This window comes from Nuphar pumila, chromosome 2 (assembly GCF_984573655.1).
Source record: "Nuphar pumila chromosome 2, dmNupPumi1.hap1.1, whole genome shotgun sequence".
NCBI lineage: Eukaryota > Viridiplantae > Streptophyta > Magnoliopsida > Nymphaeales > Nymphaeaceae > Nuphar > Nuphar pumila.
This window is the reverse complement of record NC_143250.1, coordinates 6,056,450-6,083,859: the sequence shown is the minus strand read 5'-3', so window position 1 is coordinate 6,083,859 and position 27,410 is coordinate 6,056,450. Positions and strand designations below refer to the sequence as shown.

Genomic DNA, 27,410 nt, shown 5'->3' with positions numbered 1-27,410 from the left:
TTAGAATTAGAGTTTTTATATTTAATTTTATGGTTTAGTTGTAGCTTCTTTGATTATATAGTTTATTTATGGTTTGTTTTTCTTGTAATTTAGGATTTTTAGTTTATTTATGATTTATTTTCTTTTATTTTAGGGTTTTATAATCTATTTATGGTTTTTGTATTTGTATATAAAAAATATGAATTCTTATTTTTTTTCTCAAATTACCCAAATTTTTAATATTTTTTGGTACTTGGATCTAGTTTTAGATCCATATTTGAAGCTAAAATCCATAATTTTATAATAAGTTTTCATAATTAGATTCAATGTAACACCATTTATATATAAAAAAATATCAATTTTTATTTTTTATCAAATTACCCAAATTTTAAACATTTTTTGGTATTTAAATTCATTCTTAGATTCATATATAAGGCTAAAATCTATAATAAGTACATTAAAACACTCATATGGTGAGGTTGGATCGAGCCATACAATCCAAAACAAAGTTGTCCAACCCATTGTCCATATGTGTCCAAGTTGTCCGCACAACGTAAAAATCAAACATCGGATATAAGGAATACAAGTTCGTCCACTTAAACAAACATTAAATGTAGTAGAGTTGTTACATACCAGACAAGACAAAATATGTAGTTTGTCTATGTTTGGTTGTTCCATTCAATCTTGGGCAAGCAATCAAACACACCCTAAGGGTAAGGGTAGGTTGGAAACAGTATAGAAATTTCTTCGAGGCAAAATTGTCGTGTGGCCTTCAACGCAACTTTTTGACCCTTTGGGAGAGAATAACCTCTTCCACGTGACTTTTTTTACCCTTTGGAAGATAATAACGTCTTCAATGCGACTTTTTTTACCCTTGTTTTTTAGGAGAATAACCTCCTCAAAAGGCATTTTATGAGTGGGGACTTTTAACATGTTTGATGTTGCAGGTGGGCCCATGTAAGGAGGATCAATTCCAGAGAAGGGTTCTCTTGGTTACAAAATCCTACCTTGGGCTATTCTTGCTAGGGGTGGCAATCGTGTCGGGTTGGCGGGTCGACCCGACTGGTTGGCGGGTCAGCATACCTCAACCCGAACCCAACCCGTTTATTAAACGGGTCGGTTGTGGCAAACACGAACCTGGACTGTTTAATAAATGGGTAACCCGACACGACCCGCCAACCCATTTAATAAATGGGTTGGGTCGGGTAAACGGGTTCTCAGGTTGGCGGGTTGACAGGTCGGGTTGGCGGGTTGGAAGACGGGTTGGCGGGTTGACCCGCCCGCCTAACCCGTTTATTAAACGGGTCAGACGGGTTGGCGGGTTGGCATACCCCCAACCCAAACCCGACCCGTTTAATAAACGGGTTAGGCGGGTCGACCCGTTTATTAAACGGGTTGGCTTAAGCCCAACCCGAACCCACCTAAGAGGCGGGTTGGCGGGTCGTGTCAGGTTTTGCCACCCCTAATTCCTGCTATTGCCCATCCAAAAATAAGAAAAGTTTCACACCGCGTCTAATGTGGCATTGATGATGCCATGTCCAACATATACAATGGTGTCCGCATAGGGAAGATGGAGATGGTGCACGCGTTTGAGATAGGGGACAGGTAGCCTGTTTGTTGAGATAGTAGGGTTTCTTGTTAGCATGGTTTCATCGGGTTTGGGTCGCATATTTGACCAAATCCAATTAGTCAGACTGGGTAAAACAAGTAGAACCTGATTGATGATATGATTAAGATCGGCTTTGTGTTCGACTCTGCAGATAACTAGGGGTGTCAACGGGCCTGGTTTACCTGGACCTGACCCGAACCAAACCCTATAGGGTGCAGGTATAGTGATAAATAAGAAAACCCGGGTCTGGATCCGAAGGTCTGATTAATACATGGATCTAGGTATAGTTTGTGAAATTTTATACCAGACCCAGACCCGACTCGAGTTCCGATTAAGACCCACAATTTTTCAATGTAAATTTGATAAAAAAATATGGTTTTACCGGATATGGTTCGGGTTTGGTTCATGTAGTTTTTATTGGGTCCGGGTATTGTTTTTCTTATAATGGACCCAATTAGATCCAAGTCCCCCAAAAATCTGGCCCAAGTCTGATTCTACCTGAGTTTGAATCAGACCCGACCCGCTGACACCCCTACAGATAACCAAACCTGCTTGCACATAAAAATATATCCAATTTGGTATTTTTCTCTTTTTTCTCTGGGACTCGAACTCCGAATCAAAATTTGGTTAGTCTAGACCCAATTAGGTTGGATTGGGTAATGCTTAGATCCAAACCGAGTCTGACCCATCTACATCCTTAGTTTCATCAATATGAACCTACCAACAAGATAAATGAACTAGTTCTATTTTCATGATTTCATCAATATGAACCTACCAAGTGCTGACTTCTTCATCCCAGGTTCGACTCTCACCGGGTGTGATGCCCTTAACCGATGGGCTCCACACCAAGAATTTGCCTTGCGAGGGGTGGGCCCATTAAGTGGCTCGATTCTCGGTGAGGGTTTCTCATTTAAAAAAAAAACTACGAAGATGGAGAATGGATACTTAGGCCAAACTCTTTAATCCAAACTAAAGGGGTTGAGTACCAATATATAATGCGGTAGATTTAAGCTTTTTCCTATGTTTCTTGTGCCCGATCCCCGCCTTGCCCCGCTCTGCACCATCCCCAATCCTTCTTTAAGGATGGCAATGAACCGAGGGGAACGGGTCCCGCCTCGCTCCATTTGGAATGGGGATGGAGGACATGAAACAGAGATGGAGATGGGGATGGAGGTTAAAATCCAAACCCGTGCGGAGATGGAGGCAGGGATGGAAGTCCGGATTTTGAGACGGAGCGGGGGTGGAGACCTTGTCTCCTGCCCCTGCCCCCGCCCTGGTCCACTGCCATCCCTACTCACAAATGAATGGAATGAATAGTCACAACTGGCAAATTTTAATATCTTAGATGAGTTGTTAATTCCTTGCCTCAATTCAACTTGATATTTGTCAATTGCGTGAAAATATCAATATGCAAGCGTACTTAGTCCATCACATTGAAATATATGTACCGAATTCTGTCACTTGGTTGGGAGGGGTGGCCCTTCAAGGCTCCAACCGCTGTGTTTTTTTAAGAGAGAAAAAGATGACACCATATTTCTTTTTCTATTCTTTTCTCTTTTTTTTATGATGAGAACCCTCACCTAAACCTGTATACAATTGATAGATCCTATTGCTTACTTTGGGAGATTCATTTCTCATTTCCCTGTTTCTCTGCGTTGTCTTTTTTGAGAAAGAGTATATTGAATTCAGATTGTTGTGGTACTCCCTTTTATGTGATTCAATGGTTACATATGTGAATTGTGAAGGAAATAGAACGTTGCTTTGGATGACTTAATGGCCAAGGTCTTTTTTTCTACAGAGAAAGCTGGGGTTAGGAAGACCCCTACCAGTTACACAACCATACCATTGGGATTCGAACTTGCAACGTCCCAACATAAGGTGACGTGCGTTAACTGCTCCTGCTAGACAAGCGGATCGTCTTTCTCCACTTCAACATATCCGAACCCAAGAGAGGGAAAATCTTTTCTTTTAATCCTTCAAAACTGGAATCTTTTAATAGCTAAAAAAAATAGAGAAAATTGAAAGGGATTGATAACCCTCTTTGCTTTTATTATCCTCCAAAAACCCTCTTCAGAGAATAGACTTAATATTTCAGTCAAAAGGACAAGCTTGAGGTGTTCAAGCTCTATCAGTGCCTATGGCAAGCTGAGTCAAGCTTGGGCTCACTGACAATCCCAATCTAAACAAGCCAAGCTCGGGTTGGCTTGTTTTTTAAAAGACTTTGTTTAAAGCTGGAAATAGTAGAACTTCAACTATGGACAGATTTGGCAAGCTTGAGCTGGCTTGTTTACACACAAAAAATTTAAAATTGCATTTTTATGAAGTTGAAAGTAATGGAAATTGAACATTAAACCTATTGCTGTCAAATGCTTCAAGAATTTGTCATACGCCATAGCATGTAATAAATGTATATGTACAAGACAAGGTAAGCCAAAAAATTGCTGTTTGTATTCAGCTCGCTGAGCCTGTTTTTAGTAGTTTCAACAAGCTCTTAGGAGTCTAATAGTCCAACAGATCGTCTGGTTTTTCAGCCCTAAAAGATCCCTATTTACACTTGTGGGCATTCTATTATCTATTTAGGCTATATTTCCTCTGTTAATTAAGATAGGATGCAACTACTGGTTAATAAGAGAAATGCTTACCTAATTAGCTAAGTTACATACAAATTAAAGTGTTGACCATAGTTACCTGAAGCTTCTTGCTATATGGGGAAACTCATTTCCTTGGAAGCTCGCTTCAGAAGCAAAAACTCCTCACTTCCTTAAAAGGAAATGAAACTTTGGAAAACCCGATTCCTAAATGTGGGAAACTTGATTATTCCCTTTAGTGGGAAGCCCGCTTCCTTTTCATTTCTCAAATTGATTTCTTTTGTTTCCTTAATGTTCCCTCTTGCTTTTGTCACTTCTCACTCGCTTCTCCCTCACTTATGTTTTTTATATTAGAAAATTAGCATTTTTTTATAACAAGTTTGTATGTTTGTTTTATATCATTTTATATTTGTGTTTGTGTCATTTTTTATTTGCTTCCGCTCACATTTCATATTGCTTTCTATGTGTTTCTTTTACATCTTTCATGCACTTGCATAATCTCTTCATAACCATATCCCGCTTCCTACTTCATAATACTTTTTGACACTTGCTTCCCCACTTTCGCATCGTTACACTATCCATTTCATTTTTTTGTAGACATAAATGTGAAAAAACATGTCAATTAGTATAGCCAATAAAGTTGGAAACATTGTTTTTACACTAAAAAAAAAGTATAACAACTTGTCCTCTAAGTAACGAACAGAGTCTTATAATATGCTTTGACACGCAATCACGAATTTTTATAAATATCACCTTGCTCACTCAAAAATTACAAATCATTGTTGTTCATCAAAGAACATACTCAACTTTAGTGTCACAACAAAGAGCATGTACTTATAGCTTTCAAACTTGTGACATCTCTTTACCTTGATATTCATACATTGCCCTTACCAAGAGAAAAGCACACATGAAAATATTACAAAACAATAATGCATATAAATATATCCTCATAGATATTCAAGTCAATCACATGATTATGCAGTAAATCCTTTCATAATTACAAGAATGCATGAATTTTCGCTTTCGTAGTAGATAAAACAATATTAAATTGCAAGAACATATTCCTCCACAATAAAAATATACATAATGAAAAAATGATAAAAAACTTATTTCAGTGACTTTACCACTATCATTTATATAATCATGTAAGAAAATATTTCAAGTCTTACACATGTGATAAGATATTTTTAATGCATTGCTAATTATTGTAAGCAAATGATACGGATCTATATTACATGAATACCAATTGATGAGACCTAACGACTAACAGTACTTAGTCTCATTAAAAAAAATGATATACATGAGTTAACATACAATATTGACATACAAAACTTATGTTCATAGTTATCTTTCATCTTAATTTTTAGTTTTATCTTATTACTAAGATTAAGACTTTTATTGTTAATGCATTATGAGACATTCAAAATTGCCATGCCATGTATATTTAATTCCAACTCAATTAACTTATTTGAGATAAAAAGAAACCCAATGATTCTAACACAAGAAAATAGCAAGTTTCATCAAAGTTTTTATAAAAATAAATAATAATTATTAATCATTCTTTTGTCTCATTATTGTAGCTCAAACATCTAATCACAAAATTCATCTACACAAGGAGAAAATAGATTATACTGCTCCTACTAATCTTGTGGTATATGCAATATTCACGTTGGTTCATATAATAATCTATAAGAAACAAAAGTACTATGAAAATTCATATATCAATATTTTGTTTATCCAAAAGAATTAAGTTGCATACCTTATATGCTTCTTGAATAGTTTCAATAACTTCTATTAAGAACCGTCCCAGATTCGCCCAAGAGACTCAGTCAGATTGGGACTGGAGGACTCCCTTTTCTATTTTTGGACTCTTAGTTAAACTGTATAAATGAGTGACATTATTCTTGATTAATTATGAATAAAATTAGTAGATTTTTTTTCTTCATGTTCTTGAGCCCTAATCCTAGAGGGAATGCATTGTCTCCCTCTTCTCTTTAATGTCTTTCTCGGCAGCAGCCCACCCAAAAGGATCGATATTCTCTCTTTGCCTTGTTGGTCCTATCTGACACAGAGCCTAACACGATCGAGAACAAATTTCTCTATTTTTTAGTTTTTTCCTATGTTAGAGCCTTCTTGAGACTAGATTGGTAGGAACCGACCCTTCTTAGGGTTGGGTTCTATCATTTGGTATCAGAGCAGTTCATCTTGTAAGCCACATTGACCAACCAGACTACATTGGTCTACGCAACAAGGGCCCACGCACTTCTTGAATCCATTCAGGTTCCTATCATCATGTTGATCGAAATGTTGGGGAGTCTGAAATTCGTTTAAGCAATGAAGAAGCTTAACAAGTCCTACAATCTTCAGAGAAACAAGGGGTGTCTCGAGAGCACGATAGAAGAAGGGTTCAACAGACTAGAATGAAAGCTTGCATAGCTCGAGTATAATGCCTCCTAAATATCCCATGACTCAACCGGTGGGATTGAGAGGCACCACTAACGGGAGCTCTTCCTGTCAGACAGAGCCACTATCGGTCTCCCTCATTCATGGGGAGAAAATCCAATCACCGATCCGAAAATGATTAGCGTGGTGCCGCCCAAAATTGGTCCACCGACTTTCTCACTTTGCAGCAACCAGCATCGAAAATGGTTGCTGGCATCCAAATCTTGTAGCCACCACAACGGGTCTACCATCGGCAGGGACGTGATCGAAGATCATCAGTGGTTCTCAACTAGTTGGGTGGTCGATGGTGGCTAGAACTCACTGTTGGTTTCCCCAACTGGCAGCCACTCCAGCGGGCCCACCAATAGCAGGAACACCATGGGACACCAACCGTCAGAGCTCTCAGACTGGTCGGATGCCCCCCAATAACCCGTGTCATCAGTCATGCGATTTATCCAAAAGAATTAAATAAGTTGCATACCTTATATGCTTCTTGAATAGTTTCAACAATACAAACCGTCTCAGATCCGCCCAAGTGACCCGATCTGACAAGAACTGGAGGACCCCCTTTATATTTTTAGACTCTTAGGTAGACTTTATAAATAAGTTGTATTATTCTTGATTAAGATTACTTTTCTTTTTGTTCTTCATGTTCTTGAGCCATAATCCTAGAGGGAACGTCTTTTCTCTTTCTGCTCTTCCATGTCTCCCTCAGCAGCAACAGAGGGCTCAATATTCTCCTTCTTCCTTGTCGTTGGCCCTATATGACGCAGTGCATAGCACTATTGAGAACGAATTTCTCTTTTTCTTGATTTTTTTTTTTTTTACGTTAGAGCCTTCCCGAGGCCAGATTGGTGGAACCAACCCTTGCTAGGCTTGGCTTCCTATCAACTTCTAATTGTGGCATATAAACATCTTTTGAAATCACCTTTAGAAAAAACAATTTCATCATGCATTGTATGCTTTGATATCATAGAACAATAAAATTTGTAGCGATAAATTTTATATCTCGAAAACTATTTCATCATTGTCTTTATGTTTTAACACATGTAAGTCAAAGTACATCTTTCTAACATATCAAATAATCATATATGATTTTGTTGATATGATTACAAATATCTTTTATTACAACAAACTACTCTTTGTCATTAAGTAAAAATTATAGACTTGTCACATATAGCATGCTCTTCTTTAAACTTATCAATAGCCATAAAAATAACTTGTAAATCAGTATAAAAATTTCTTAACATATAACTTTTTGTAATTTTATAATTAAAGAGCAAATAACAATAGATATTCTTATATGTGATAAATTATTTAAAATTTTGAGATAAATAATATTATTCAAATCATCTCAACAACTTAATAAGCAAATGCATTTACTTATGTTAAAAATATAATAATTGATGATCTGGTTGTTATATAACACAATTCAACGTCATATATTATCATACTAATATAAACATTATTGCATAACAAACTTTCATACAGTATAAATATTTCTCAATTATGCAAGATACTGCTATATTTGTAACTAAGCAATATGATTCTCAATAATGCAAGAGTCTAAAATTTAAAAAATTAAGAATATGTTACAAATGATATTTTAATTATCTATTTCTCAAAGATATTCACTAATTTGTTTTTTAAGATAAGATTACATATGCAAAAATATTTAAGAAGGTTATAAAAAATAAGAGATTAAAAAAAAGTTCACATATAGAGCATTTCTAGTTATAATCATAATAATTCACCGCTTATGCTCACGATGTATGAGAAAATGATATAATGTTAAATAATTTGTATTGAGCAAATTGCTGGAGTTAATTATAACAAAAAATGCATGTCAATTTTAATAATATGTGGGTTTTGAATCTAAAACCTCTAACAAAGTAAAAAAACAAGTAAGAATAAATAAATAATTTCTCTAAAAAACAAATAAATAATTATTAAGTTGGATCTAAATATATAATAAATTTACATCTTTATAAGTCATTATAACATATAAAGCATAATTAAGGGATAAAAATGATTTAGAAAATTATCTAATTTACTTTACATAAATTTTGCATTTGTACTAATCCAACTTCAATTGCCATCAAACGAGCTATCTTTGAGTATTTTATTTGTGCACAATATAAACACAAAATATTTTGTATTAATAATTAAATAAGTTGATAAATATTTTGTTTCAATAATAAATCATAAAGTCACAAACTTTATTATATTATATCACTAATTCATATAATGTGCAACAATATATGCTATGAATGAATAAATAATAATGATCAATATGTTTGTTACTGAATTATTTCATTAATTCATAAGTCATTAATATCTTCAAAAATATATTATTTGACAAAATTGGGTGACATAACACACATATCATGTTTTATAAGTTAATAGAATGCAAATAATAAGTCATCATATTATTTGACAAATATAAATCAATCAATTTTATAGAACCTTACAAAGTAAGCAATAAAATGTCTCTTTCTCAAAGCTTTTTTGAAAAAACAATATGCATATGTGAATCTCATATAATCACATTTAGTCAAATATTCATTATTGACATTAATGATAAAGTATAAGCATCAACAATCACATTGTTGTAGCAAAAGTGCCACTAAAACTATTAGAAAAATGGGTTAAATAGCTCACTAAAAAAAAATCTTTAGATGCATGTACGCAATAGTATTAGAAAAACAATAAAACAAGACTATGCAAAACCATTATTTAATTTTATTTTCATTTTTGCAATTTAGTTATACAAATGAAATCCATATGGCATGTCGATTTAAATATGAAAATGAAATCTCCATGATCAAATTAATATATGAAACCATTTATAATCAATTGAAATATCTAAGCATATTTAGATGGATCAAATTTTAAATAATCTACACTTGTAATTACAAACAAACATGTAATTAAAATCAACAATCATCAACATGTGTTTAATTAAGATCAAGCTTATTTGAATAATCAATTGAATTTGCGAAAACAAAAACGATTTGATTTCATACAATTTCGAACATGAAAAAAGAAGAAATTTCTTTTGACTTAAAAAGATAATTTAGAGAATTGAATAAACTTTCCTATGCATAAAAAATCATGGAATTATGACATAAGTTTGTGAAGTTGTGGCTTTTGCAAGCTGACTATGTTAAGTGTTATCTAATTTCAAGTTGTGATTCAACCCAAATATAGATATAAGATTCAAGTGCTAATTTGATTAAATAATATACATAAATTGGTAACTACATCAAAAGGGAGAGAAAGATAAAACATATCTTCCACCAGCCAAAGTTCTCCATTCTATGTTGATTGAAAAGAAAGAAACAAAAAAAAAAACACAAGGCTATATCAACATACTTTAGCTTGAATTACCAACAAAAAACAATAGGGCACAAGTTGTGTCCAACTTAGGTTTAGGAGCACACCGGATGAGGGACTTGGGCTTGCCTCTTTGCTACATGATACAAGGCTATTCAAAAAGATTTTTTCTTTACTCTTCTCTAGGGCGAGACCCTTTATTTATAGAGTATAATGAATCTGGTCTCTAATTAAAAAAATGAGTCGCAATTGATGCCAACCTCCAACCAGACTATTTTAAATAATAAGGTCATCCCTTATTAGATAATATTTTTAAGTAAAATAAGATTCTAAAAGTTATAGAGATTTTAGGATATCAATATATATATATATACAATAATTATAAACATATTTCAAAAACAAAATTTACAAAAACTTATTTAGCAAATCATGACTTTGAGTCAATATATGCATATTTACTAGTATACTAACTGAAACCATATTGAAAGACGTACTAGAGGTCTGACTTTAGTATAATGCTCTTACGATAGCCGTCATCATAAAAGCTTTGTTCACCCAATACATAGACATATGATGCCAATATAAGACATGCAGGTTGTCTAAAACCAAAGTTCACATAGTCAATTGAAGGCTATTAACGGGTGTGGTTATCAATCATTGTCTCTCAATGGAGTTACTTGCCCTCAAGCATATCAAAAATGTCTAACCGGCAAAAAGACAATATTGGGTCTACTAAAAGCATGTGTGCAACATACTTCATGGTTTCCTATCAGACCCTTGGGTGGTTTTTTCATACTAATACGGTTAATAGTCTATCTTCTCAAGGTGTCTTTAGAAGACCCTACTAAATAAATAACAAAAGACACTACATTACCCCAACTCACTCAAGATTTACCCCTATCCTGGTATGTGAAACATCAAATGTGGTGTATTTAAAATTCAAAGGCTGGAGTATTTTTTCTCACTTCCAAGTTGACACAGCTTATATAATTTTCAAGATGAGCTCATCTTGTAACCAAAACCGGTAAAAAAAATAATAAAAGATCTTGCATAAGTTATAATTGCATTCAATATCAAAACAACAATTAGTAAACATAATCAAGGTCATATTTCAATATCTATGAATTTCATTAAAAGTTACGTAAGGCTATTCAAAATATCCAACAAACGTGACCAGCTTCTATTGGTATTGGTGGGACGGCGCACGTAGGAATTGTCCATGTGATATGACTAAAGAAAAAAATTCAAAGGTTTGACAATTTCATTATTTTAGAGATAGAAAAATAAGGTCTTAAACTTTGAATTTAATGTCTCCCTGGCTGATGACGAGGGGCAGATCAGGTGCAATCACATTGAGTGTGCCGTTGCACCTCAACATGCACGTTGAGAGGTTTGTTTTCTTATACACATACATATATACTTACACACATATGTGCAATTGTATGAGGACCAAATCATCAATCTTTTATGTTGGTGGCGATGAAGATGCTGAACATGTTTATGAGTATGATTCCTATGATATCCGGATATCAGAGTCTAGTGAGCTCAAATGTTGCCGGACGGAGCCCGACCGATAGACAATTGGAGGGGATGGATGATTAGCATAGTGCAGGGGTGAAGGGTGAGACGGTAATGTCGGTGAAGGTGAGGATAAGGGTGTCAAAGAAACAACTGGAGGAGCTTGTGTGTGTGGTGGAGATACGGTCATTGTCTGTTGAAGAGCTATTGAGGAAGGTGACAAGCTCAGGGTGCACTGAGAACCAGACACAGCATTGGCGTTGGAGGCCGGTGTTGCAAAGCATGCATACAGAAGGTGGATTGAGAAGAGAATTATGATCCTGATGACAGTAGCAGTGATGGTGATGATGGCTATGGTGGTGGTGGTGATGATGGCTATGGAGAATGGATACGGTGATAAACACCATGGTGTTGATCGATCCATACTCTTCATTAGAGTTTGCTAGAAATTGTAAAATAGAAAAACTTGGAGGGTGGTCTCTCTCTCTCTCAATTGGGCAAGGTTGGACATTAATTGTTGTTTTATAGGTTAATCTTATTCTGAAAATATTCTTACATAATTTCTCATGTTTTTTGGGAAGAAATCACCTTTATTTTATAACTTTTCAATTTTTTGTAGACAGGGCCCCACAAGTATGATTTCCTTAGTTTGGTTAGTAGTAGGAAATGAGCTTTGAATCATGTGATTGTAACATATAAGCAAGGTTTTTCAATGGTGTTTCAAAAATCAATTGCCCACAATGTATCAAGATTTCACGGCTCAAAAGAATCGTGTTCATATGCCTGGAAAGCACAATCCAAGGTCGACCCTTGTCCAACAAAGTGTGATTGAATATGCCATCAGATTAATTTGATATAGCTTGCACCTATGATTTCCCACTCAATAATTCTGCACCTCAAAGTTACCCATATATCCATTTTATCCAAATCAACGAACCAAGATTTTGATCCAGCTTCTTATGTACATAGGTTTGGAAAAAACCCAGCTTGAGCTCAAGCTCAGCTTGTTTAGCTCGGGTTCACCACGAGCTGGATCTCCATTCAGCTCATAACAATAAAGAACCAAGCTTGAACACCTTTTGTTCAGTATGTTTGGCTTGTTGAACTAGTCTCCTACTAGCCATTGACAAGATATTTATCCCATGCCGAATCTGTTTAAATGGATTTGGATTTTGTCCTGTATCTAAACCAAATATGAACACTTAATTGAACTATTGACAGCCCCTGCTAATCCATTTTCAAATCAATTCAAGGAACTGGACCATTTTGGTATCACTAGCCTAGCACTTGATCTATTATCTTCTTGTTTCATTGTTCACCATTGTCGAGACATGCTTTTTTCACCTACTCATCATAATTGAATCAATTCCATCTTAAATTTCTCATTACTTGTTTTTGTTTTCAGTAAAAATATAGTAGAAAACGAGTAGATCTAAAATGTTTTAATTTTGCAAATTTTAGTAATTAAAATACTAAGTCAACCATTCAGTGCATCTTTATGTAAAAAAAATTGGAGGGCATCCGAACACATACCGAAAAGAGAAACATCTTGAGCCAACAACTCTTACCGATTTAGGGTGTGTACGTGATCAAGCACATACAAAAGTCTTCAGTTGAAAAATAAACAAGAAGTTTATGCCTTATTGTATATTAAGACATTGATGCATTTGCATATGACTCCGTTGAAAAAAGAATAAAGAAAGAAGAAATAAAAGATGACAAGGAGGACTATGAAAACATTGAAAGCAAAGGAATTGATGAAAACACTTTTGATTTTTTAACTAATGGTAAGTGAATGATTTTTTTATAAACTTAAATATTTATGATATTTGTTTTCTTATAGACTTGTGATCATTTTCTTTTTGTTTTGATACTTTTTTATTAACACTAAATGTTTGATGATTTAATTGGGGATTTTTCCATGTTTGATGTTTAATGGTTTAGTTGATACTTTGGTTTAATTAATACTTAGATATATGATGTTTGTTGGTTTATTGGTTTAGTTGAAAGTTGATACGTTGGTTGTTACATATTTGATGTTTTATGATTTAGTTGATACTTTTTCCATATTTGTTGTTTGATACTTCTTAAATATGGTTAGTGTTATTGAAAATAGATTTTATATTTTTTCATGTAAAATCAATTGTGTAATTAGTTTATTTATATTTGAAATTTTCAAAAAAAAACAAATTTTTTAAAATTTTTGAGAATTTATTTATTTTTTATATTTTTCACTAGATTTTGCCAAAAAAAAAACTAGAGAAGTATTCAGAAAGTTGAAAATCTCCCGAGAAATTGCCGTTTTAAACTTTTGTCATTGAAAGCTTTCCAGAGTACCAGAAACATATTCATAATGACCATTTCTGGCACACATAAGCTCAAAGTTCACATAACAGTTCCAATAAATAGCAGAAACCAACAAGAAGATAACCAGAGGAAGCCACACGCACAGTTGCACTCATCCAATCTTAAATATTGTCTAGTTCTTGCACTCATTTTGACCATGTCATGCCTTTTCCTATGCTTGCAGCATGCACTAGTCCATTTTTCATCTAATCTTACTGTTACAGCACTCACTCCTAACCAAATCATTCTCTATGCCAATTAACAGAAGAGAAGGGCATTCTTTTATGATGATAGCTAGTAAACATGCTAACTCTAATGCTTACTAGCTTCATCACACTATTTTGGCAAATTCACCTGTTTCTTTTGAGGGAAAAAATCAACTCCTTAAATTTTTGGGAACAAAAGATGCATTATGATATTCCCTGCCACCTCAACCAGAAATAAATGATAAACATAATCCAAAAAGGTTGAACAGATATGTAGCAGACAAACCCACCATTGATTGCTCCTCTTCTTCGTAATCTATCCTAAGCACTGCCAATACAATCATCTGAAATAAGAAGCAAGAGAACAGATATAAAGCCAAACTCCCACCTGCGGAATTTTGGTTCTCCAACAGCGACAGATCAAAGGAAACTCAAAAACCGAATTCTAAACCATGTCCCGAGGAAAAAGGCAATGATTTCCTCAATGACTTAGGTGATTATCATATAGTTTCTTCATAATGCACACTGTTGCCATTGGTTGGATCCTACTCTTAAAATTTTAGGCTTTTTATCTCTCCGCTACCCTTAGCTTCAAATAACCAACCATTTGGAGGAGGGAAAAGCAAAGATAGTGAGTGTGGAAGAAGTAGCTTTGAATCCTTGAAACCAAATAACTAACAAACAATCTTATTTGCATCATTTTAACACACCACTAATGCATCCAGTTATTGATTTTATGGTCATAGACACAATTCAGAGGTTGACACCGATCTAGCAAGTCATGTTACTGGCAAGGGAACTTGTATGGATATTATCGTCCATTTCTTTGAAACCTTAATCAATAAACTGGACACAGGCCCGTCCAATCTCATTCTCTCTCAAAGGCTTATAAAGAAATCACTATACTTTTTTCATATCCCTTTCTAAAACCAAACTAGTGCCAAAAAAACTTGCATTCCCTTTTGTACATGTAGACACCAAAACAAAATCAGCATTTAAAATCACCAACTTCAATAAAATTATCCCACCACTACTTGCCATTGAAAATATGACTTGATACTCCTCCCCCACCCTGACAGAAGGAAAAAACATTTACATTAAACATGAATAGAACAAAGCTCTGTCACCATACCCTATGGATTCAATACTGGAACAATGAAAGGTCAGACGAAAAAACAACCAACATAAGGGAGATAACAGAAGAATCATTGGAGTTGTCAAGAGTTATACACCATAAACATCATAAAATAGTCTTGCAATTTCTCACTTTACAATATAATTGGCTAAATTCAAAGTTTCCAAATCTACAATTGTATCCACATCTTTAGGATACTATTCGCTAATAAACTTCATGTTAAGCCATTTTCATCAAGCATCATACAACCACAAATTTCATTTCATGTCATCATCTTCAGGGCTAAAGTTTTCCAATCTACTACTGCATCCACATGTTTTGGGCATCAATTCACTAATCACTTCCATGCAAGCATCACACAAATGAAAATATTTTGCAGCTCTCCAAGATCATTAAGTCAAATACTGGCTATAACCTATAATACATAATCTAAAAATGTCTAGTCATTAACCAATATATACTCTTGCAGACAAAGCAAATACCAGGAAGCCCCGCACTTCTCATATCTTTAACACCACCTTACAAGACATTTGGTTGGCGAGACACATTATTGAAACATACCTTAGGGCGTTCACCCTACAACAACATAAGAGCAACATCAGAGACATGGAGATCCAAAAGCAAAAAAGGTCCTGGAAAGGATGTGCTTGGGCACCCAGGGTGACAATTCTCATTTTGAAATCTCCTATTGGATCCAATATGTTTTCTGTTTCAATGGCAGAGTAACCCACTCTACCACCTGATAAAGTGGTATATTAATTTCCTGAAACTTTAGACCTCAAAAGATAACTAAGAAGGTGTGCAAAAAGAATTATATCATGGGAAAATTCTATTAGAATCCTAACTTACCCATCAACATTAAAACCATATGAAGACCAATGAACAAGTTTCCATCTAAAAATGAACATTCTTGCATACAAAACACATTGGCACGGGATTACCTCTCCTCAGCTACATATATCCCTTAAGATAGGCTTCCAGGAACACCCATTATCTATTGCAGAAACAATCCATACATGAGAAATCACTCAAACAGTCTACCATCATATAATAGTATCAACAGGACATCAGCGTAAAAAAAGAAGATAATATTAAATAACCTAAAGACCCCAAATTAAAATAATAAATACTTCAAAATGCTAATATACCCAGAATGAACTTAACTAGACTCTAGAGTTCTAGACACCCCAGAATAGACAAAAATGTCAAAAAACTGCAAGGGCATAGACACAAATACGTTGAGAAAAACACCAACTCTGATACTAGAACAAGAAAAAAACTCAGGACATAAGCAGTAAAATCAAAGGTCAAAGACCACATTACTAATTTACCAAAAGCTAAAATCTGAAAAAATCAAAACCACTAGGCTCCGCATTTCTTACTAACACTAGAACCACATGCTTCAATAACCAAAACCAGGTAGCAATCCCTCCAAGAAAAAATCCAAACAAATCAGCGAGCTAACCCAAAACAATCCTAAAAATCTCACATACATAAGCACCAAAGAAACACCACGATTAAAGTATGATTACTGAAGATACACTCAATTCGTAAACAACGTACTAGAACTATAGTTTCCACTTTCTTATCATCTAAGCAAAAAAAACACGACAAGTTCACCAAAAAAAGGAACATCGTTTGTGTCTGTGACCAACCATCATATTCAAGAGTCAGGATTACCACATTCACCACGTATATAAACAAAAATACTCACAAAATCACCCAAAAAAAGAAGAAAAACAGAGCATATCACCATCAGTAATCGAGCATTAGAATTATGATCTCCACCTCCCTTCAAATATATTTGATGAATAAGCTGAATAAAATAACCAAAAACCAGCTATATGAGAGAGAAAGCAAAAGTAGATACTATAAATTCATGAATAAAAACACACTATGTCTCCACATAAGATTGATAATCCCGCTAGTTCATAGGAAATGTAAATCACCATTTCAAACAAAACAAAAAGAGTATCCTTTCCTAAGCATCCAAAAATTCAAAACGATAATACCAATTTCACCAAAACTAGGGTTTCCATAACAAACGAGAGACGAACTAACAAAAAAAAAAGAAGAAGAAGACGAACAAAGGCGTCCGTCTCTCTCCCGCTCCTCGTCCCACGACATCGGATGAAGAAGAATCAACGGTAGGACTTCTGGAAGCGGGCACGGGCGCCGCGACCTCCGAACTTCTTGGGCTCGCAGCGGCGGGGATCGGCGACGAGCAGGGTGCGGTCGTAGCGGACGAGGATGTCCTTGATCTCTTTCTTGGCCTGCTCGTCGACGAACTTCTGGTAGTAGGCGACGAGAGCCTTGGCGATGCTCTGGCGGATGGCGTAGATCTGGGAGGTGTGGCCGCCACCTCGGACGCGGATGCGCATGTCTACGTTGGCGAAGCGGGCGCGGCCGAGGAGGAGGATGGGCTCGAAGGCCTTGTACCGGAGGATCTCCGGCTGCACCAGCTCAATGGGGCAGCCGTTGATCTTGATGAGCCCCCTTCCGGCCTTGCAGTACGTCACCGCCACCGCCGTCTTCTTCCTCCCGAAACACTGCACCGATTGTACGGTCGTCATGGCTGCAGACCCTCTCTCTCTCTCTCTCTCTGAGAAGCGAGAAGAAGACTAGGGTTTGGGAGGAGCATGTCTATAGTATGGGTGTCGATAGGTCGGGTTTACCTGGACCCGACCCGAACCAAACCTTAGGATCCGGTGTGATGATAAATAAGAAGACCCGGGTCCGGACTCGAAGGTTCGATTAATACGTGGATCCGGGTATAGTTTATGAATTTTTATACTCGATCCGAACCCGACCTGAGTTCCCGCAATTTTTCAATGTAAAGATAATAAAAAATAGTATTCTATCCGGTTCATGCAGTTCTTTTAGGTCGGGGTATAGTTTCTCTTATGATGAGTCCCTTTAGACCCAAGTTTGGACCCAATAGTATACCCGAAAATCAGTGCCAGATCTGGTTCCACCTGAGTCTGAATCAAACCCTACATGATGATTGATGACACCCCTAATTTAGTGTGCCCTAGGGCTGATGAATGGGTCGGGTAAATGGGGGTGGAAAGACGGGCTGAATTTGAACCGATCCACTATCACATTCTGATTGGCTATGTCACAATGATACGAGTGAGACACTACATGTGGATTCGATTGGCAAGTTCGGAATTTTTTTTTGAAAATAGGACACGAGGGCATTAAATTTCTTTTAATTTATTCAATAAAACTATTTTTCAATGGTTTAATATTAAAAACGCATCTTTATTAAAATTGTTTAAGAAATACTAAGAATATTAAAATAATATATATGCTAATAAAAAATTTAAAATAATAGCCATGTGTTCAGTGTTTGTGTCGGCGTGTCCATTCCTGTAGTCAGGGACCCGCAGCCAAAACAGTGGCAAGTAAAATCTCCTGATAAATTAAAATTTTGTTCATCTTTTTTGCTTGAGAAAAATCTCAAAAAAGCATCAGAATACACAAAAAAGTACAAAATCTCAATTATGTATATAAGAAAATAAAAACCTACAAAATACAAAACCTACTTAATGAAACATGATAGTGGATTTTTAGTATATTTTTTTTTAAATTCTGTCATCATCGATGTGTTTAACACCATTGATTTACTAGAAATCCACACTTGGATAATGCATTTTGAATGAAAAAAATGGTATTTGAAACCTCAAAATTTTATAAAAATTGTAGGTTGTTGATTTTTGAAACCTTATAAAAATTTATCCATGCATCGAAATCAAATGTTCCAAGAAGTGATTCTTATACAAACAAGTATATAAATCGCATACCATCAGGATTTCAAAAAAATACCAAAAAATAGTAAAAATCCAATAACATGTTTCATTCAGTAAATTTTGTATTTTGTAGGTTTTCATGAATTTCTAAAAGTCAGCTCACGCAGCTCAGCATTTCCATGAAAGTTGTTTCACAGGAGGGAGGAGAAAAGGGATTTACACATGAAAATAGAAAAGTGGTGAATAAAACTGGGTTCACTGGTACTGTCATAGCACTTTCCTATCATGATGCATAGATGTTAGTGGTAAGAGAGGGAAAAGGATGCGAGCACAGCAATTTCCTGCATGAAACAAATGGACCCTTGAATTTTAGACAATTAGAGCAATATGTTAAGTCCCTTGAATAATGGGCCAACTACAACCTGGATCTGGATCTGGATCAACCATGATCAATGCACCTCAATCCATTAGGACATGGACCCACTACGATGTTAGTAAGGTTGCCCAAAGTCTTTCGTGAGCCACCCACTCTATTCAAGTCACATCCAGGACGAACACAGCTCAAGCCAACTTGCTGGAATCATTGGTGGGTCATTAAACCGTGGAGCACATTTCCATGAATGAGCTGGCCAAACTAAATATACACAAGGAAGGTTGCACATGTATGTAATGGGTCACATTTCTATGCTCCCATCTCAACAGCAAGATTTTAAGTGGATGGTAGAGTAATAAGCAGAGACACCTAGGGATGGCAGTAGATTGGGGGGAGACATGCCCTGCCCGCCTCGCCCTGTTTGAATTGGGGATGGAGGCCATGAAACGGTGATGGAGGTGGGGATGAAGGTTAAAATCAAAACCCGTGCAGGGATAGACTTACGCTTTCTCCGACCCATCCCTGTCCTTGATCCTCGCCCCGCCCCATCCCCATCCTTGATCCTCGCCCCGCCCCGCCCCGCCCCTCATCATTCTTTAGAGATGACAGAGGACCGAGGAGAAATGGGGCTCCACCCTGCCTCACCCTGTTTGAACCGTGGATGGAGAACATGAAACGAGGATGAAGGCGGGGATGGAGGTTAAAATCAAAATCATGCAAAAATAGAGGCGGGGATAAAGGGTAGAATTTTGAGATGGGGGTGGGGATGGAGATAACCTTTTTCTTATAATAAACATTCTTTTTCCTTATCATAAAAAATTTATTGTTTTCTTTTATTAGTGCTAAAGTAAACACAATTTGAATAAGCATCCTCTTTCCTGTCTATCTCTTGTCAACGACACAATAAAGAAAACGAAACATTCCAATGCATACCAATATTGGATTCTCTCTCTCTCACCACATAACTGAATATCCAAAACAGGACACATTATCCTCTCATTAATGCCAGATGATGTAAAAATGCAGTGTTTACAAAAAATCCTCACCAAGAACCGAGTCACTTAATGGGTCTGGGTAAAACTCCAGGTTGAGAATACAACCACCCTGCCTTGCCCCAACCATGATAAAGCAACCACAGCCACTATGCACCAGCAGGATTCGATTATGGGCCTTCAGCTTGTCAGCTTGACTCGTTATAATAATTATTGAGGCTTGATTTGTTAAGTCAACAATGCAAGTTCAAAAACTAACTTTAAGATGAGAGAGACACGAAAAACTAAAATGGTACAACTGGTTTGACTCCACAGTCTATTTATGTATATTTATGTGTCTCTACGTGAGCGTGTATTCAACCAACCTGTACCTTTTACTTTAGTAATAAATTTAAGTATATATATTTTTTAATGACATTATTTATTCATTTTTCGTCTTTCTTGCATATTTTGCTTTCTAGTCACTTAATTCATTAGATGAACTTAATTTATTTCGTGTTTTTCTTGTAAAAACACTTTTTAAACCTACCAAACTTTAACAACCTAAAAGTTGGTTCAGTTCTTCCCGTTTATACCCCTATATACTATGGACATAGTTTTATGATAACTTGGGATAAAACAATGGAATCGGATAACGCAAAATGAAAAGCCAACTACGAAGAGTAATTTTGCCTTCAATTGGATTTGCTAGGTGTAATCAAAGCAGGAACTCAAGCAAATCATGCTTTTAATGAGTCAAATTCCTAATTTCAGCTTGGCTTGGCTTGGCTTGGCTAGATCAGACAGACTAGGACCAGTTATGAGCTGGTTAATGTGATTTTTATACTGCATGTGCATGAGTCAATTGACTGGACCAAGCCCAATGATAGTTGACATAGACCCAGGTGACTTGACAGAAATGAAGTGTTGTAGGTGAATTTTGGACTCACTCTTATCCATGAACCGATTAAAAAATATTTTGGTGACCATACAATGAGAATTTTCAATGAAGTTTATGACAGTAGTGGAGGGATCGGGGCCGTTAGGCTCAAGAGTAGATCCCACGGGGGTTGAAGGTTCTCTGCCCCCTTGGCAAGTACCTGTCTAATTTTGTAATATATATATATATAGTTTGAGAGTTGAGTATGAGAATTTTCGGGTGTATTGGAAATTAGAGTTTTGAGAGTTCTTTATTTGGCCTTTGTATTTTCTGGCAATCTTTCAAATGAATTATTACTCCTCCGAACCACATAAATCTTGAGTCTTCTCTTGTTTTCTTTCTTGCTATCTTGTGTTTTACTTTGTTTTTTGTTGTGATTTGCATAACAAAGAGTAACGTAAATGAACCGGACAACAATGGTCCATGTTGGCCGATTCACATCCTGTGAATCTTGGTCAGCTTGGCTGTTCTTCAAGTACACATCGATAACCAACCTGAGTTCATGGCCTAGCTAGCTGACTGTTGACCAACTCACAGTAAGTTGTTGCACCTGGACCAAGCATTGAATATCACAAGCATGGTCACGTTCTAATGAGGTCCAAAGGGATCACAGGCACTTTGTTGGAACTTGGGTCTTCCATTTGACAAACAGCTAGACAGTAAACGGCAGCCAACTAACCCAACCCATTAAATCCCTAACCGAATCGAATTGCTCATCCTTAAGCGAACCGAATCGTTTTAAGCGGACCGGGGTTTTGCCGATGCAAGCTGGCTCATTTATGTGACTCCAATAACTCCCCACTTGTTTCGGCACGTATGAAGCGAGAGCTGGTGTGCTTACTCACGTCCCCACCTGTGGTCTCTCTCTCTCTCTCTCTCAGGGTTAACAAAGGGAGTTTGGCATGCATGTAGCTGCGATCCTTTGTGGGTAGATAGCAGAAAATGAGAGAAGGGCTCTCTCTCAGGCTCAAGATCCTGCGAGCACTGATCTTGTTTAACTGTGAGTGTTTTCTGCCACTTTTTTGATAATGGGTACCTCAGAAATTGAATTTTTGGTGATGGGTTTTGGTGGTTTTGATTCAGTTTGTGGCTGTTTTAAGTGTAGTGGCAGTGAAACTGGTGGTTATGGGTTGTGGATGGTTGTTGTCTTTGGTGGGGATTGCTTAGCTTCTTTCTTTGGAAAAATTGTGGTGCTTTTGTTGCATTTGTTGAGCTAAGATTGCTGTTGCATTTTCTAATAGTCGAATTTTGGGACAGAAGAATTTGGAAGGATCCAAATCCTTCCTTTGAGATGCATTAAGTCTCAGAAGTTGTGTTTGTGGGTAATGAGGTTTGCAGCTTAGTTTGAGCAGGCTTCATTTTCATTTCAATTTCTTTAGTTTTTATTTTTTGCGTGTGGGGCGGGGGGATAGGAATCATAGTATTGGAAACAAGAAAATCGTATAATGTACTGATTTGTTTCGACATGCTTTACTGTAATGCAGGGAAATGCTAAATGAATGTTGTTATGTAATTTGCTGTGCTTTTGTAAAATAACCCATCTTTTTGGTATCGTTCGTGTATGGAATGGGTCTTTGTGTCCTGAAATATTGAGATAAACATGGCGATGAGATTATAATAAGGTGATCATTGCATGAAATCAAGCTCTAAGAATTTCCAAATTACATCAAATCCCTTTTTAGTTTTTTATCGTGTTGTGATGCTTGTATATTTCAAATTTCTAAAAAAGGAGGTGAAACTAAATTTCTGCTCCATAGTATGTGTATACAACCCTTACTGCGGCTACACATTCATTAATATCTTCAAAGTTCTTAGACTCAACCAGAAGCTTGTACATGCACATTTAATCACGGTGTGATGTATAGGAGTTCTTTAATGGAAACCAAGATTTTTTATCTCACTAGAATTATTTTAGGTGCAGTGATTATTTTCTTCACAAGTCTTGACTGGGGAAAATGGAACACTGACAATAGTTTGAATAAGTTGATTGTGCCTTCTTCCCCACTTGAGAATGGCAGCACACTCATTTGGTGTTCTCAAGTGGGGAACCAAACCATGATATTGTAGACAAATTTAATTTAACCCTACTGATGTCCGCCGCATGAGAAACAAATGCACGTGATAAAATAACCACACATCACTTTCTTAAAGAAAATTTAAGGAACTTGGACCATTTTCTGATCTCTCCATAAGAAATGGAAACCCAGACGGTTTGCTGTAGGCTGTGTGCTTCTTAGTATGATATTGCATTCATTCGCATAGTCAAGCATGCTTGCCTGCATGATTGAATGTTTGGGCTGCATTGGCTCATTATGCAAACATTGCAGAGGAATGGGAGAAGTCTTCATGGATGCAAGAAGGAAACATGGTACAAATAAGAGAAATTCATTAAGTTTTGGGAGATCAAAATTTCCGGGCAGATAGTTTGTGTGAAAAAAACTGAGGTAGTAACTAAAAATCAGCATTTTACCAAGTTGTAATGGATAGGATTTTGAAATGGAGGATCTGACAGATAGTGGATTGATGCATGTAGGTTTTACATGGCTAAAGGAAGTGGATGGTGAAGATTTGTTAATTTGAGAATGTTTGTTTGGGTCAGTAAAAGATAGAAAATATTCTTTGATTGGTAAAAGACAGGTGCTTCAAGAGAGAGGAGGAGCTTCTCGTAGTGGCATATTACTTTCTAATTTCTATAGAAACTTCTTGGAAGCTATTGCTTTACGGAGCTGCTTGGAGGGCCCAAAAATTGTTCCGAACCTGAGTGCATGTCCTGCGAAAGAATCTCAGCTCCCAAGTTTATCTTCATTTGTTTTTTTCTCATAAGTATTGGACTGGGCCTAAGTTGGAAAACCAAACCAAAGTATGAGCTCCTTGAGGTTTATCAGGGCACCAAGCATGAATTTTCTCTGCAGAACCACAGCAAGACAAAGTATTGTAAAAAATCAAATACCTGAATTTGGAGAGTGCTTGGCTTTTGGATATGTTCGTTGGTGAAGAAGGTGGAGCAAAACAGATCATTTGTTGATATCGTTTGGTAGAAACTTCATCGAAGCTACTTGACAAGGGTGATATGGGTAATGTTATTTTGAAAGTTCGATGAAGTCCATAGCTTTGCATTAACATCATTTAACTGTAAACATATTCCTTCCACATACTTGGAGCATTTAGATTCACAAAAATCTGCTGTGCACAGTTCTACCACTTGTACTTGCACCATGGTCAAAATTATGTCACACCTTGATAATTCCAGTTAAATTCATCAGTTTCCTTAGCAAACCCTTGGGGTACACTGGCATATTTTGTAGTGGTAGTTGTAAGTTGTTGGTGTTGTTCTTTACTTGTCCTTTGGTAGCTAATCAATCTAGGGTGTCCATTTTATTAAAATAAGGGCATGAGATCCGAGACCAATAGTGAGAGGTTGCCAGCTAGAAGTTGTCTCCTTCTAGTGGAAGTCAATTTCTAGCTGATGGAGTTTCGCAAGTTGTTTTGAGATGCACTGCTCTTTGTAAGATCTTCTAGAGGAATACCAATGAAAAATCAAAGATGCCCCTTATAGATGCTTTGGGTCATTGTCCATTCTCTCAAGATGCCAACTATAGCCTTTATGCTTTAATGAGCATCATGTGAAATATGCCCAAGTACATCTTTCTGATGGTACGAGACTGTGATTCAAGAGAGGCCTCATAAGGTTCCTAGGTCTAAGAACTTTCTCTCAAGTGATTCCTAAGCTTAGATTTAGTTCATTTTTCATGCATCTATTAGTTTCCAACATGCAATGGAATGTTGATAAAATACAGCAACAAGCTGATCTGTTGGTATTCTTGCTACTTTCTCTTTTACCATTTTGGCTCTTGTTTATGTAGCATCATCCAAGTTACTTCTTGCTTTAAAGCCAACTATTATTTTTCTGTGTATGGGCTGAGACGTTCCTAGATTTATAGACTGAAATTGCTAAGTTGTCTTAACATTACCTGTTTGTCAAAGAAAAACTCTTTGATGCTTCCAATTTCCAGGTTTATATGGCTACCAGAGCAAACCATGGGAAAATGTTTTTCAAAACCACAGCCTTCCTGTAAGATACACATCTGCATATCAGATAGATGCTGTTAGTAAGGCGGAAAAAAAGGGTCTTGTTCCCCCAGTTCCCTCCCCAAGCAGTGCTCCTGATGCATTTATTCCCCTTCTGGCTCCGTCACCTTTGGCACCATTTGGAAATAGCAGTGTGCCATTGTTATCAGGTGAAGCTTGCATAGCATACTCCTTGTTTCATGAAAATACTGAATGATGACTGGAGATTTTGTTGCAATGACTCACTCATTTCTTTTTTTTTGTGCAGGAATATGTACATTGAATTTTTCTGCTGCAGAGAGTATGTTAGGGATGACTGCAGTTGATTGTTGGGGATCATTTGCCCCCTTTCTTGCCAATGTTATCTGTTGTCCTCAGTTGCAAGCCACTCTTACAGTTCTTATAGGGCAATCTAGCAAAGCATCTGGTTTACTCGCTTTAGACATGAATCATGCAAATTACTGCCTGTCAGATGTTCAGAAGATCTTGACAAACCAGGGTGCAAATGAAAACCTTCAACACATATGTTCCATACAACCTTACAATCTTACTGAAGGTTCTTGTCCAATTAAAGATGTAAATGAGTTTGAGACCACTGTAGATGTGTCTAAACTTTTGGCAGCATGTGGGAAGGTTGATGCAGTAAAGGAGTGTTGCAGCCAGGTGTGTCAGAGTGCTGTATCTGAGGCTGCAAAGAGAATTGCCTTGATGGGTTCTTCTCTTTCGACTCCCATGGAGGGCCCAAATGTTCCTGTGCATTCAACTGCAATTGATGATTGCAAGAGGGTTGTCTATAGATGGTTAGGCAGTCGACTGGGTCCAGACGGTGCAAAGAAAGTTCTGAGACATATTTCCAATTGCAATGTCAATAAAGGTAATCAAAGGAAACTCCTCTTCATACAGATTGTGGTTACTTCGAAGGAGATTTATCCGCCTTTTTCCATTTTTTTGTGACTAATAGCTCTCTCCTTCAGCATGTTCTGCTTTTTTTTTCTCTGCAAGTGCTTTCTTTTCTTTTCCACAAATGTCTCTGTGGGCAAAAAGCTGTTTTTCTGTCCATTCTTTTTGTGGGGGTAAAGCATCAGGTCAGCTTTCTTGAAAGTGACCATGGGCAACATATTTGAGACTTTGATTTTGTTTTCTTTTTGTTTCTTTATGTATAGATGTTCAGCAATTTTTTACTGGTTCTATGTGAATGTTGAAAGGTTTTTCGATCTTAATTACCAGCTTTGCATTGTGCTAAATTACAGTATAAACAAATCTTTAAGACTTCTGATAATGATTTCTGTTTAAAAGCTTTTTAGTGCTTTGATGTCATTTTGAAAAGCTGATATAGTCATGCTTGATCTGGTCTATGAAGAGCTTCATGACTTGTGTTGACTTTAATATACATCTGTAATTCATTCTTTCTTTCTTTGTAAGCATTGTTAAATTTACTGGAAATTTTTCTTAGCTGGGATCAGCTTTATAGCTGTAAAATTTGTCTGTTTCAGTTCAGAACTGTTAATGATTGCCCATCTATGAGTCATTCTAGAGTTTTCTGTAAATTTGGTGAAAATTTCTTTTCTTTGTCTACCCATCTAAAACTGATTTCACTTGTTTTCTTGAAGCATTACTTCTCCAACTAAAACTTCACGATACTAAATTCTAGCCATTGAACCTAGCAATCTTCATCTTCAACATGCATGCAAATAGGGATGACTCACAACTAAAATTACAATTGCCTCAAGCAAGGAATAACACCCTAAATGCTGAATGTAAGTAGCAAAGTTTTCAACAACACCAAAGTGCATGGAAAAAGAATAGAAACTTCCATGTATTCTCGATTGCCTCTAAGATAACTGTTGTACCCTTCAGATTTTTTGGGCTCGTGTTGGATGAACCGAGAATTTGCTCGATGGAGAGATCTGGATTTGCAACCGTTAGGTATGTCAATTTGAGTCCCACAGACTTTGTCTTAGGGTCAACTCCCTTGTTGACATGGTGGGAAAAGGCCGTAGGTTCCTTGTTGTTGTGAACAAAGAGGAACTAGGTCAATCAGCTAGTTGGATAGGTGCGGTTTGGGTTCGATGGGCAGTTTGGATAGGGATCTAGGTCCAGAACTTGTAGGACTTGGTCTTGGGGATTCTAGGGGTTGTCTTGGGACA

At 36.5% G+C, this 27,410-nt stretch overlaps 2 protein-coding genes across 3 annotated transcripts in view; one reads left to right on the top strand and one right to left on the bottom strand.

Moving 5' to 3' along the window:
- Positions 1–17,004: 17,004 nt before the first annotated feature.
- LOC149844594 (small ribosomal subunit protein uS9) lies at positions 17,005–17,767 on the bottom strand. Its single transcript, XM_089994888.1, has one exon. The coding sequence runs from the start codon at positions 17,730–17,732 to the stop codon at positions 17,301–17,303; it is 432 nt and encodes a 143-aa protein (XP_089851014.1). The 5' UTR covers positions 17,733–17,767; the 3' UTR covers positions 17,005–17,300.
- Positions 17,768–21,997: 4,230 nt separating this feature from the next.
- Positions 21,998–27,410, top strand: part of LOC149844593 (putative GPI-anchored protein At1g61900) — a 56,558-nt gene continuing 51,145 nt past the window's right edge. For both annotated transcript variants that reach the window (XM_089994892.1, XM_089994896.1), the window contains exons 1-3: positions 21,998–22,195; positions 25,209–25,433; positions 25,532–26,137. In XM_089994892.1, coding sequence (XP_089851018.1) covers positions 22,138–22,195; positions 25,209–25,433; positions 25,532–26,137 — 889 coding nt within the window. In that variant the 5' untranslated portion in view covers positions 21,998–22,137. The remainder of the gene's footprint in view (positions 22,196–25,208; positions 25,434–25,531; positions 26,138–27,410) is intronic.